The 14,359-nt window shown below is 35.3% G+C and overlaps 1 protein-coding gene across 3 annotated transcripts in view; it reads left to right on the top strand.

Moving 5' to 3' along the window:
• Nucleotides 1-14,359, top strand: part of LOC149771711 (palmitoyltransferase ZDHHC3-like) — a 47,275-nt gene that overhangs the window by 14,942 nt on the left and 17,974 nt on the right. For all 3 annotated transcript variants that reach the window (XR_016418169.1, XR_016418170.1, XM_089948197.1), the window contains exons 4-7: nt 130-191; nt 7,382-7,469; nt 10,933-11,005; nt 14,059-14,164. Coding sequence is in view for 1 of the 3 variants with exons in the window: in XM_089948197.1 (XP_089804323.1) it covers nt 130-191; nt 7,382-7,469; nt 10,933-11,005; nt 14,059-14,164 (329 nt within the window). In the remaining 2 variants the exon portion in view is untranslated. The remainder of the gene's footprint in view (nt 1-129; nt 192-7,381; nt 7,470-10,932; nt 11,006-14,058; nt 14,165-14,359) is intronic.

Consider the following 14,359-nt stretch of genomic DNA (forward strand, 5'->3'; position numbering starts at 1 on the left):
ATTCCTAAAAAAACAGAAAATCTTGTTCTTAGGATACTTGCATCTATCCCAAGTAAAGTTTGCATCTGCAGGAAATACATGACAAACAAGCTAAAGTTTTTTTTAATTTTCTTTCTCCTTTAATTACAGGATTAATAATTGTGTTGGGGAACTAAATCAGAAGTTTTTCCTTCAGTTTCTCTTCTATGTTGGTAAGTCTGGAGAAATTTAAGTGATGATATATATATATATATATATATATATATATATATATATATACTCAGATTTTATTCAAGTCCAACTGCAAACTGCATACCATATTTACTGTATATATTGGGACACACTATAAAAAAAAATCCTGTCCCAGAACATATGGTGAAACTTTTTTCACCTAGGTCATATGTCCCAATACTTAAGAAATGAAATAAATTTTTATTGCATTTGTGCCCCCCTCCCTTCCCACTACATGTTGCAATAAAATAGATAAACAAAATGCTTATTTGATAATAAAAAGAAAGAAACTAACCTTGTATTGTTATCATTAATTCCTTTTTTTTTTTTCAACATGAGCATTAAAGAATAAAATATATCCACAAAATCCATATATGTAGCATAGGCTTCCATACTGTAGTGTGTACCGCTAATGTCAGATAACACACGCCACATTTTTCATTGACATGAACATTGAGAAACAAATTGTGTTTGTTTCTGCTCAAAGGTTTGGATATGTTATCCGCCTGAAAACTGGATCCAACAAAATCGCAAACAAGAAGGAAATAATCAACCGATATCTTGAAGACGACTGTCGTTCACGTATGATACGGTATTAGGTATTAGGTGCAAAATAATCAAGATTGAATTATATTCAGGTCTACAGTATGACGGTATCTCGCAAATAAAAATCATTATTTGAAAACACATTCACTTGAGTGTAAGTGCTCCTTTGTATTAATTATATCTACAGATGCCAAGGATAATAGAAGTCCAGGTGGTGAATAAACATAACTGGCAGCCAGCACTAAACTCCTTCTTTGAACTTACCGACAGGACATCAGAGATAAAGTTTTTTTTTTATTACAAAGCACGCCGACCTCAAAAGCTGATTTTGGTTACTTTTTTAAATTTATTTTTTAAAGGATATCAGTTCAAAGTTATTTTATTGCAAAGCAAGCCAACATCAGAAGCCGACTATAGATTCTTTTAAGTGTGCCGATTTTTTTTGTGTGGAACATACAAAGACAGCCTAGACATGGAAGCAAACATTGGTTCCTTTTCACTGGTATTCATGGGAATTTTGAAAATAAACTGAAACAATGGAACAGATTTTAAAGTGACACAATATAGTGAGTGCTTCGTGACGGACGTCGATGACCCATCGTCGCCCAGAATATTTGCAGAAAATAAAATCATGTGATGAATTCATGAAGGCCAGAAGAGAAGCAGATGATTTCACAAACAAGATGGAAATAATCAACCAATATATTGAAGACAACTGCCATTCATGCATGACACAGTGTTAGGTGAAAAATAATCAAGACTGAATTATATCCAGGTCTACTGTATGGAAGTATCTCACAAATAAAAATCATTATTTGAAAACACATTCACTTGAGTGCAAGTGACAATCTTATCGTCAGCACAGGTTACAAAAGTATCATTACTATTTACCCGCGGACATCAATGTTCCTTTGTATTAATTATAACTACAGATGCCAAGCACATTGAAGCCCAGGTGGTGAATAAACACATCTGGCAGCAAGCAGTAAACTCCTTCTTTGAACTTACTGACAGGACATCAAAGACAAAAGTTAATTTTTATTACAAAGCAAGCTGACCTCGGAAGCTGACTTTGGATACTCTAAAGCCGTTTTTTGTTTTAAGGATATCAATACAAAGGTTATTTTATTGCAAAGCATGCTGACCTCAGAAGCTGACTATGGATTCTTTTAAGCGTGCCGATTTTTTTTGTTGGGGGGGATATACAAAGACGGCCGAGACATGGAAGCAAACTTTGGTTCCTTTTCACCAGTATTAACAGGAATTTTGAAAATAAATTGAAACAATGGAACAGTTTTTAAAGTGACACAATATAGTGCTTCATGCATGGAGATCGATGACCCAGGGTCGCCCAGAAGATTTGAAGATAATAAAATCATGTGATCAATTCATGAAGGCCAGAAGAGAAGCAGATGATTTCACCAACAATATGATGATTAACATGGATGAAATTCTAGTGTACTTTAATCGCATTCCTGATGATAAGATGGGGGTCAAAAGTGGGAGAATTAGCAAGACTGGTTCAGATTTGAAAAAAATCTGATTTTAGTCCAGGTGCTTTTCCACTTCAGGTGATGTGTTGCCTCTAACAATTTTTCATGGTATGAGAAAGCTTAAAAAAAAATATTCATGTGCCGAAAAAATGGATTGTACGTGTGCAGGAGAAGGATTATGTTGGTGAAATGCTGCTGCGGTGGATTAAAAAGTTTTATCTCAAGTACACAGTTTTATATTTTTTAAATAAAATTTCAGTTGGAGTTCATTTTCTGATATGTAATTTTCAAATGATTTAAAAGGTGTCCAACAACTTAAGGCTTGAAATAAACAATGTGTCCCAGAACATACAGTGCACAACAAATTACTTTTAGAATTAATTTATGGTGTCCCAACAAATATGGTGTCCCAACATGTATGGTAAATATGGTAGTCCCTGATCTGCCATCACATAATGTGCCAGCAGATCAGGGTCTGTTTGTTTGTTCAACTCATTAATAACTGCATAGACCCATATCTATGAATGCACTATGTGCAGGTAGATCTGGGTCTAAGCAGTTTTGCAGTTGGACATGGCTTACAAGGGAATATATACAATATTAACAATCACTAGGGATTATCATGTTTGTTGCTTCTTTGAAAGAAAATCAACTGTTTGTTAATCTAATTTACTTCCTGTTGTGAGAAAAATCTGACCCTATACACTTTCACCCTGAGGGACAGAAATATTTTAATGTGAACTCAATTAAAAAAACTGTGCAGTACTGTACCACCTGAGAAAATCTTTGAGTTTATGAAGGAATGAGGTTTATATATTTTATATAACAAATATTGATCTTATGTCTTACGAATTTTATGGAGTGTTTTTTACCTTTGTCTTGAGTATCTTTTTGCAGAATGCTTGATGGTGCTCTACAGTTTCGTATTTTGCATGGGTTAAATTTTCAAAGAACAAGAACTTCCAGGTTCTCCTCACTGGTTATGCTGGCTATTTAAAAATGACCTTGTATATCTTAGGTATTGTTAAAAGAACTTTTAATTTGATTTATTTAGGTGTTTGATTGATGGGTGTATTTTGGGTTGTAGAGTATACAGCTTAGCCTTGCTTCAGATGTGCACCTTTCAAAAAACTGCTAGGTCTAACTGGTCATTTTCACTTCCCAGACCTAAGAGGTAAATTGTGAAAAAGAAAGAGCTGATAACCTTTTTTACATTCATTGCACTTCCAGAAGCTGGTACTGTCTGGCAAAATTCATTTTCCATATTTTAATAACTAGTAAAGATATTGTATTTTAGACTAATTCAGGCTGATTTTTTGAGCAAATGTGAGCAGTCATTTTGATCAGCATTGTGTTTGAATCTTGCACAATGTCCATAAACACAATATCCAATGAAATTTCAGTTGAAGTACATGAAAGTAACAGAGTTATGCCATATGCCAAAATTCTCCTCATTGTGCATGTTGCAAATGAAAACAACTTCACCTTAGACCTGTCACTCTCTCAGAAGTTCATAATATCTGTAGAGTGCCCCCATAAAACATTATTACTTTGTATCTTTAAGCAAAATAAACTGCATGTTCATGTTTATATGGAAGGGTGTATCATCCTAAGTTTGGTTTTCTTTGGCAGTTCTGTATCTTTACATTTGTAAAATTTAACTTTAAGTCAGCACCATATAGCCAATAATGTGCTGATATGCCATTAAACCCTATACACACAGAAACCATATATATGACATGTAATCATCTTGTTTGTCGAGGCCTTTCTGGGGCCCTGGGCAACCAAGTGTGATCTCACCTCTTTCCACATGGGCTTAAGTCTCAGGCTCGGTCAATGTGGGTACACCGCTCCCTCGATAACTCGCGCCCTGGTAACTCGCGAACCCACTTATAACGCGGTGTCCAGCGTGGATCCTGTTTTTTTTTAAAAAGAAAATATTTTTAAAAAATGAAGAAAATCATGATCAGAACTGATGAATGAAACCTTGATATATCGCCCGTTTTATCGTCGAAAATGGCGGTTAGTGCCCGAAAAGTTAGAATCAACATCGTGAAATTTTCAGGTTTTAATAAGGAATCACATATCTTGTTAGATTTTATCGGAAAAAATATTTTCTCAGTTCACTGTAAATAATAATACTGTATAAGTATACGGCGAAACAGCGATCAATGAATTATAGTAAATGCTAACAGGTGGCAACACTGAATGAAATGAACACTAATTAAATATGTCTTGTCAGGGGAAATTAGTGTTTTAATCTTTTCATTGTGTTGCAGTGTAAGCAGTATAATCGTTGCATGTTCTCTTCTATTCAAACATGAACAGAGTGAATTGACCGTCACATCGATGCCCGCGAGCACATCTGTGAGAACCTAATTAAGTGCCGGCTGCGTTTTGATCGACGACTTGGGGAAGTGCTTGTTGCATTATAAAAATCAATTAAAATAGACCTGCTTTGTTTTATCACGTTAAGTCGGTCTTTTGTATCAAATCAGGTAAAAGACGTACAAAAATACAAAAGTTCAAAGGAATGCAAATCCTACATGCATAAACTCTTGTGGTCAATATCGTGTCTCAACATCAATCAATTTAATTGAACCAATCGAACATGGTTTCAAATAGTATGTACTTATTGTCATTAAAGTATATATTAATCAGTAATTTATCCTAATCATTTGTAAATGTGATCATGGAGATCAATGGAATCAAGCGAAAGGCATACTCGGTGAATGAAAAGCTTACTGTCATAGAGAGGGTTCGTAATGCTGAATCAAGATCAAAAGTTTGTAGTGAACTTAAACATGCCGAGTCGACACTCAGAGGTTGGCTCAAGGATGAGAAGAAATTTCGGGATTATTTGCATGAAGTTGATTCTGATGATGGATTTAAACGGAAACGGGCACGCACTGTAAACGACACAGAATTAGATGATGCTGTGTACACCTGGTTCACACAGCAACGTGAATTCCGATTTCGGGAACAATTCTCAAGGCCCAGGCAGAGAAAACGGCCAAAACTATGGATACTGATTCAGATTTCATGGCAAGCCATGGATGGCTTTGGAGATTCCAGCGCCGACATGGAATAAAACAAAATTCGATGTCGGGAGAGATACGCTCAGCAAATTAGGCGGCCGCATCTAGTTATCCCAACCAACTCCGAGAGATACTGACCCGTGATGGATATACAGACAACCAAGTTTATAATTGTGATGAGGCTGGTCTATGCTATCGGATGATGCCAGACAAAACTCTAGCTACCAGAGATGATACACACAAAAATGAGGGTTTCAGGCTGAACAAAGAGAGATTAACACTTTTGTTTTGTGTTAACAAAACTGGCACACATAAAATGAAACCATTATGTGTTGGCAAATAAAAGTCTCCCCGTTGTTTTCATCACATGAATATGGACACCCTTCCATTTGTATATAGAAATAGTGGAAATGCATAGATGACTGCAACAATATTTACGGAGTGGTTTTCTAAGATGTTTGTCCCCGCCGTCAGAAACCACCTGCGATCCAGGGGCTTAGAGGAGAAAGCTCTACTGCTATTAGACAATTGCCCAGCAAATATTGTCGTATTCTCACTCGCGTATTTGTATTTAAATATTTTTTTTTTTTTTTTTTTACATGTCTGACGTTTAGACCCATTAAATTCATGGTTGGTAATGGTTTATCTTTGTGAATTTAATTTTTTACATTTTACTCTATCTATCTATCTAGTGATAGCAGATTTTTTTTTTAGAGCAACACAAGATTCAACGTTGTCGTTTTTCGATATGAATGTTATCTTTTTTGATAAAAGAAATCTTGATTCATTTTGAACAAACAATAAAACTAGAATGTATCCAAATCAACGCAAAAAGCAGTGACGTAATACACAATGTGTTTAGCGATACACGTGTTAAGAGTACTGATACCTCGTGGAATAATGTTTGTTTTTACGATCTTTTCAAGATACTTTATCCAGAAATTAAAGGTAATTTATAAAAAACGAACAACACCTTTATAAAGAAATATTTATTCACAGTTATTTTCAGCACGATTATAAAACGAGCATTTAACAATGCAAACCCCCCCCCCCACTTTCGCCTCTCTCTGTTGATCTCCATCTCTTTATTAGTATTTTTATAGGTCCCTCGGTAACTTGCGCCCTCGCTTATAGTGCGGTCGATGTTTTTGGACCCCATTGTGCGCGAGTTATCGAGGGAGCGGTGTATGTGAGAAAGCTGCCGTTAGCTTCCCTTGCATTGGTGGTTCTTACTGTTGTTTTGCCAAGTTCTTCCTCCACCACTTATACTGTCCACCATATATAGTCTATCTCAATCAGAGAAATAGCATAAAAATCCCGAAACAACATGGTTTTCTCAGTACCTGCAAAGATGTATTTTGTAATGAAGTTTGGGAAGTCAGAATAATTGAGTTTGCACTGTTTAGGCACATACTTAAAACCCAATGCACACGAACATACCCTAATGTTGCAAAAGCTAAGAGAGAGTAAATATCCATCCAGAACTTGACATTTTGAAAAGGTCAATAATTCAAATATTTGGACATGGTAACGATTTGGAGAAAGACATTGCATCCATTAATATCTATCTAGTTGGTGTGTAGAATTTATTTCATTATGTAACTAGTTGAGATTATCTGGGATAAGTAAAGTGTTGGTCGAAGTTATTCAGATATAAAATGTACCAATTTTGATTTCACTAGGTGCATAAAACCTCGGTGCATGTATCACAATGCATCTTTTCATTATCTTTTTCAGATTAAAAATCTATCAATGATACACAGTAGCTGTTATTTTGGCACCCAGGTTTTGTATGGAAGTGCAATGCAACAGAAAATTAATTTTATATCTGTTGTCATGAGAGTGAATTGGTATTTACAAGTACAACAATTTATACAAGTTGTAAGTACTAGGAGTTTAGATAAACTACCTTCTGTGACTAGGGGTTCCTCAGTTGAGGTTTTTTTGACATTATATCTAATACAAAAGACCATGAAGATATGGCAGCTTAAGATGTGACTGTTTAATAGAGATGACATTTTAGGCAGGTTTGGCTGATAAAATAAGTGAGAGAGGTGTTGGATTATATGTTTGACATGACATTTCTGTTTGCAGGGCTAGCCAGTATTTATGCCACAACCATGGTAATAGTTTCATGGATACTAGATCCAGGTGTCAAGGGCGAGGGCAAACACTTAAAAATGTGAGAAACTTTAATGTTGCTTCTTACTAAGTACCATATACTTTCATAACTCAGACTTCTGTTGATTCAGCTACTCATTTAGACAAGGACATGAATGGGATTTATTTATATGGACATGAATGAGATTTATTTATATGGACATTGACATGAATGGGATTTATTTATATGGACATGAATGGGATTTATTTATATGGGCATTGACATGAATGGGATTTATTTATATGGACATTGACATGAATGGGATTTATTTATATGGACATTGACATGAATAGGATTTATTTATATGGACATTGACATAAATAGGATTTAATTATATGGACATTGTCATGAACGAGATCTATTTATATAGAGACTTACATGAATGGGAACTATTTATTTGGACTTTGAAATTAATGGGAACTATTTGTTTGGACATTGACATGAATGGGGACTATTTCTATCGACAGTGACATGAATGGGATATATTTAAGTGGACTTTGACATGAGTGTGATCTATTTATATTAACATTGATTTTAATAGAACTATTTAATATTTGGACATCAACTTGAGAGGAAACTATTTATTTGGACATTGATTTAAACGGAAACTATTTATGTGAGCATTGACATGAATGGGAACTATTTCTATGGACATTGACTTGTGTGAAACTATTTATATGGACACTGATATGGATGGAAACCATTTATTGGACATTGACATGAATAGGAATTATTTATACAGACATTGACATGAATGAGATATGTTTTTATTGATGTTGACATGTATGGAGTATATTTCTATGGACAGTGACATGAATGGGTATATTTCTATGGACATTGACATGAATGGGAACTATTTATATGGACATTGATATGTATGGGATATATTTCTGTGGAAATTGACATGAATGGGAACTATTTGTAAGTAATGAGTGTCAGTTAAAATCAAATTCTCAGCTAAGTTTGTGATTTTCATGATTGTCATTGCTTTTACTCATGATAAAATTTTATTTTTTGGTCCAAATCTGCATTCAGTTGCATTTCTCTTGTGCTTCATTTGTATTTTGCATGCATTTCAGAATTAATTATATCTGTTTCTCCAGGGATTATTCTGCAGTATTAGGGCCATCTGGTGGCCACAGTTTCCATTGGGTGCCCTAGAACTTTTGTTTTGAAATGTATCACTCAAACATTAGTAAATCTTGCTTACCAGGTTCTCTTCATATTTCATTCATATCCATGACATGTTACTGGGTTGGAATCATAATTTTACAATTCTTTCATGCCAGAAGTCATCTTTGTCTCACCTCTGTTCTCTTACATTCGAGTCTCAGCTTGGCCAATGGGTATGTGAGAAAGCTGCCAGTAGCTTCCCATGGGTTATTGGTTTTTACCAGGGTTTTCCTGGATTCTTCCTTCACCAGTAATACTGAATGTATCTTGTGGTGGGAAATGTTAAACCCAAACAACAACCAGAAGTCATCCTGATCATAAAAAACCTTGGCAGTGCTTCTTTAAGTGACTGTAGGCATAATAACTATTCTGATTCTTCAAAATATTCATCTTACTGAAGAGCTGACAATGAAACAGATAGCTCCTCCATTTTGTTCTTAATTAGGTCAACATTTCTGAATGTTTGAAATAGTGACAGTGCATACTGGTAATGACTGATAAACATACTGTGCACTTTGAATTGGTTAAAATGAACACAGGGCTTCAGATTTTCTGCCATAGTATGCTTGAAGTCACTTGGTCAACTGGTCATTGACCAGGCGAGCTTACTGGATGGTCAAATGTTTGTCATCAATCCATCATCCGTCCATCCATTGGCACAAATTTCTTATCGTCACTTTTAAACTATTTGGAATATGCCTTCAGACTTGACACACATTCATCTCAAGGTCTAATTGGTCCTAAATGAAAATGTTCCTGGTCAGACATCCACTAGGGCTAGTTGCCATCTTGGAATTCTTATTGCTACTCAGTTTGAAAGGTTGGTCACATCAACATGGAGTTTTCAATTAAAAGACTTATTATGATATCTAGTTAGTTTTAAATGAAAATGGTTCCCATCTGACATCCGTTATGGCCACTGCAGCAGCTATCTTGAATTAAAATTCATATTGCCATGGGGTTGTCACCAGAAGACTTCTTATTATGTTTAAATTGTCCTACAAGAAAATGGTACTACTTTGATGTTCAGTTATCTGCCATTGCAGCCTTCTTCAGAATCTCATTATCACTACTACTCCAGAATCATAATCACATGGATTTTTCACCAGAAAACTTCTTATAATGTCTGCTTGGTCCCTTCTGTTCACCATTCCTTTATTGTAACCATGGTACCTCACTTGGTACAGCATATGACTCATAATTGAAGGGTTACAGGTTCAGTACCCACCCAGGCTAGTCCAAGTTGGCTGCTTCTGTGTGTCCTTGGGACATATAACTCCCATTTGTTCAGAATGCTATAACAAAAAATGTGCTCAAAGTGCAGTTAAAAACAGAGCAACACTGTCATCATTCCCCTTTGTTTTTTTTATTTGGAATAAAATAAAATTGTATTTACCAAAGTTGGGTCAGTCATTTTTGAGGTGTTAAAGGGAGAGAACTGCTGCTTTCATGTCTTGTCTTATTGAAAGTGCTATGATAAAAGAGGAAATGCATTAAATGCCAAGAGGGTGTTACATTTACAATAAATTAAAATATAGCACATGTATAATTCTTATATGATTCTGAAACAGCTATGATCATACAGCATGAATTGATATATAATTTAGTCTCTAATTTTACACTTTTGCAATATAAGCAATCTGGTCTCATGACAGGAGTGTTTTAGCCTTTTTTAATGTTGAGTTAGACAAAAATAAGCAGTATGTATTGATAGTAATAATTTCTAAGATTGACTTGCTTTTTATTATACCTGCATTTTGAATAAATAATGTAGAAATTATCAGTTATGTGTTAGCATTTTGGAAAAGAATTAAGTCACATTTAATTGTTGCTTCACTAAGGCCCAAAGGCAAGGATATACTATAATAGGATAGCAGAAAATGGCCCTACTTTGATAATTGTTGAGATTGTCTTAATTGCATGATAATTCTGTAGCCCCTCTCAGACATGACAAATCCTGCAATTGGGTAAATATTCAAGGAGAAATATAATTTACTAGAAAAAATTGCTTTCTTATGGCAAATTTAGAAGTTCTTTTAAGTTAAAATATTGGTCAAATTTTCATTTTTTTGTAGCTCTCACCTCTGTCTTTATGGGTTAGAGTCTCGGATTTGGTAAATGTGGGTATGTGAGAAAGCTTGCCAATAGCTTCTGATTGATTGGTGGTTCATTCCGAGGTTTTCCCATGTTCTTCCTCCACCATTAATACTGGCCACTGTGTATAGCCTATCTTGTGCTGAAAAATGGCATTAAACCCTAAAAAAAAAAAACTTTTTGTAGCAATTGACATAATTTCTCTTGTCTGTTGCAGGATAAATTCCATTTTGCTTGTGATAGAGTCATTCTTGTTTGGCCTTTTTGTGATAGCCATAGGCTGTGATCAGGTAAGCTGACTGATCTCATGAAATCAGTCATTTAACATTTTGAAAAGCCATTTCATATTTGTATTATTAAATGATGTGTTACCTCACATGAGGAAGCCACATGTGATGTTGTTATAGTCTCTTTGGTTTCAGAATGTGATTCAGTTCACTGGATGCAATATCACCATGTTCTGTGGCAGTTATGTTATATAGAATTTAACAAGGTTAGTACTGTCAGTGTTATATGACCATTTGGTGGCCTAAGTGGTTAAAGCGTCTGCCTCAGATGCAGAGGGTCGCAGAGTGAAACCCTAACTGAATCATACCAAAGACATAACAATGGTACCAGCACCTGCATTGCATGGCACTCGGCACTAAGAGTTTACTTTTAAGACTGGTCAGCCTGGTGTTAGGATAATGTGACTGGGTAGGATATGATGCAGCATATTGCCCCCGTGATAGTCATCACTATAAAATGCCAAACTGCAGACATCGTAGCAGTATGACTAAAATTGTTAAAGCTACATTAAAAAATCTAAATCATACACAGACAGTGTTATATTAGTCAAGGCTCACATAGAAAAAAGAAAAGAAATTAGAAATTGTTCAAACCATTTCATAACTTTTATATGAAGTGAGCATCCACATAAGATCATCAGTACATAAAGTAACCACTCATTTAAGATCATCGGTACAAGATTAATATATATAGTGAGTACTTGTGTAAGATCTGTACATGAAGTGAGTACTTATGTAACATCATCAATACATGAAGTTAGTACCTATGTAAGATCAGTACATGAAGTGAGCACTCATGTAAGATCATCAGTAAATGAAGTGAGTACTCATGTAAGATCATCAGTAAATGAAGTGAGCAGTCATGTAAGATCAATACATGAAGTGAGCAGTCATGTATGACCATTAATACATGAAGTGAGCACTCATGTAAGATCAGCAATACATGAAGTGAGCAGTCATGTATGACCATTAATACATGTATTTCCTTTTTAAAAGTTTATATACAGTTAGATCCTTACCTGCACTAAATGATGACATAAGAATCAAAATGGCTGAGTGGTTAATGTGACATACTTGCTGCTCATGACCAGAAGGGTGTGAATTCAAATTCTGTCCAGACCAGGCCAGGTTGGCCACCATATACTTTAGAGGTCCTATATTAAAAGTCAAGGTCACAGCTCAGTAGTTTACCAACACTTCCTTTCCCCTCCATAACTTCAGAGGTGTTTGAGATTAAGAAATGAAACTTGGTATAGTGGTACTTGGATATTGTCATTGGAACGTGCATCATGTGCCAGGTGACGGTCCTATTTCAAGGTCAAGCTCGATATTTTAAGTTGTCTATCACATTTTCTATTCCACTTTATGATACTAAAGCTTTCTTGAAAGTGACGGATAAACTTGGATGTACTGGTACATCATCATTTGTTGCATTCAACATTCAGGGTCCTGTCTTGAAATTCAGGGTCACAGGTACATGTATCTGTTTCATGGTTGATTTTATTTATGCTTTATCCCCTTAAAGTAAGTGAGGTTCATGGATGAAAGGTAGTGCACTGATGTTTCACCATTTGATGGCACCTCGTGTATCACCATGAAGGTTTTGTTTTCAGTTTCAAGTTCTTCATCAGTATCATCTCTTTTTCTGCACTTAATGCTATTTGAGATGATGAAATTAATCATTGTTATATTCCATGTCTGCCTAGTAACTCTACAGCCTGATTTTTTTTAATTGTATACGTTTTGTTTACCTCACCATTTGTAGGCAGGGGACAGAAATTTGTTGAACTTGTATGCTTTTATTGTAAATATTTTGATTTTTTTATTCACCTTTAATAAAACAGAACCTAAATTATTACGATGATATCTGAAGGAAAAGTGATTCTGCATAATAAATCAATTTCTCCACCATCTAAATGCACCAGGCTTCATGAATTGTTTGCACTTGGCATAGGAATGAACCCTGTCAGCATCAGGGTCAAAGGTTCAGGTCACTGTGTCTGAAAGACAAAAATTGGCTTCTTTACAGTAGACTGAAATCTCCATCATATGACATACCCGGACTTGGTGGATGGCTTACACTTAGCATAAGGAAGAGCCTTATTGATTGTTGGAGTCTAAAGCACAAAGGTCAGGGTCAGTATGACTGAAAGAATAAAAACAGTTTCCATACAGTAACATTAGTTCTACAAGACAGTACCTCAACCAAACTTTGTGGATAGTTTGCACTTGTAGGAAGGAAGAAGATTATTGACTTTAAGGTCAAAGGTCAAAGTCACTGTCTGACAAAAGAAAATGCTGTGCACACAATAACATTAGTTCTACATCATCACAGGACAAGCTTTTTGTGATGACTTGCACCTAGGGCAAGGACATAGCCTCTTAATTTCAAAGCCAAAAGATCAAAGATCAGGGTCACTCTGAGAGAAGGAAAATCCTATTACTCCTTCTGTATTGTTAATGCATCTTGTTCACCCAGCCCTTTGAAACTTTTCTACTGCTCCATTGTTTCGCTACTTCCTTGCTGTGGAATGTTTACACTAAATTTTTAGTCCTAGTTATGGTCCGTATAGCTGGCTGCTCAAGGTTTAATCAACAATTCTAGCATGCTTGAGTAAGTAGTCTCCTGGTTCCCATCAAATTTTGATGATTTTTTTCTGGGTTTCCCAGTGTTATTCATCTCAAAGAACACCTCACTGAAAGCCCATTTGACCTATATGGTGTTACTAATTTTAGCAACACCATAAAGTTTGTTACTGTTATTAATAAAACATATTACTTTTGGTAAAAGAGAATGGACACTATGCCATATGGCTGGAGGGATTTCAATCACTCTAAGCCAGAAAGGAGTTGACAAATTCCTTTAATTCCTGAGAGATAAAGCAATACACTTTTCAGGAGATTTAATTTTACATCTTATGCCTTTTCAGCAAAAAATCCTTGCCAACCAAGCTATAAAAAGAAATTTAAAAACCTCATGTGAGGAACAGTTGTGAAATATTACTATTTAGTCTATATTATCTTTAAATCTGTTGTAAATCCTGCATTTCTTCCAGCTGTCAGCTATATTTAGTGATGAGACTGCCGTGGAACACATGAAGAAAGATGGACCTAGAAGGAACAAATCCAAAATGGCCTTGCTACAGGAAGTCTTTGGCAGAGGTGAGCCATACATGCTGTTCCGCATAACAATGATATACAACTTCTTATTTAGTATTCTAACATAAAGGGGTTAGTTTGATATGGTATTAGATTAGACAGGATTATGTCTCTAAAACAATTAAATTGTTTCACATGCTAACATTTTTGACTGAAAGATTGGATTTATAAATATTTTTCACCAGCTAAATTACATTA

The sequence above is a fragment of the Sinohyriopsis cumingii genome, unplaced genomic scaffold (assembly GCF_028554795.1).
Source record: "Sinohyriopsis cumingii isolate HCF-2022 unplaced genomic scaffold, ASM2855479v2 utg001710l, whole genome shotgun sequence".
Classification (NCBI taxonomy): Eukaryota; Metazoa; Mollusca; class Bivalvia; order Unionida; family Unionidae; genus Sinohyriopsis; species Sinohyriopsis cumingii.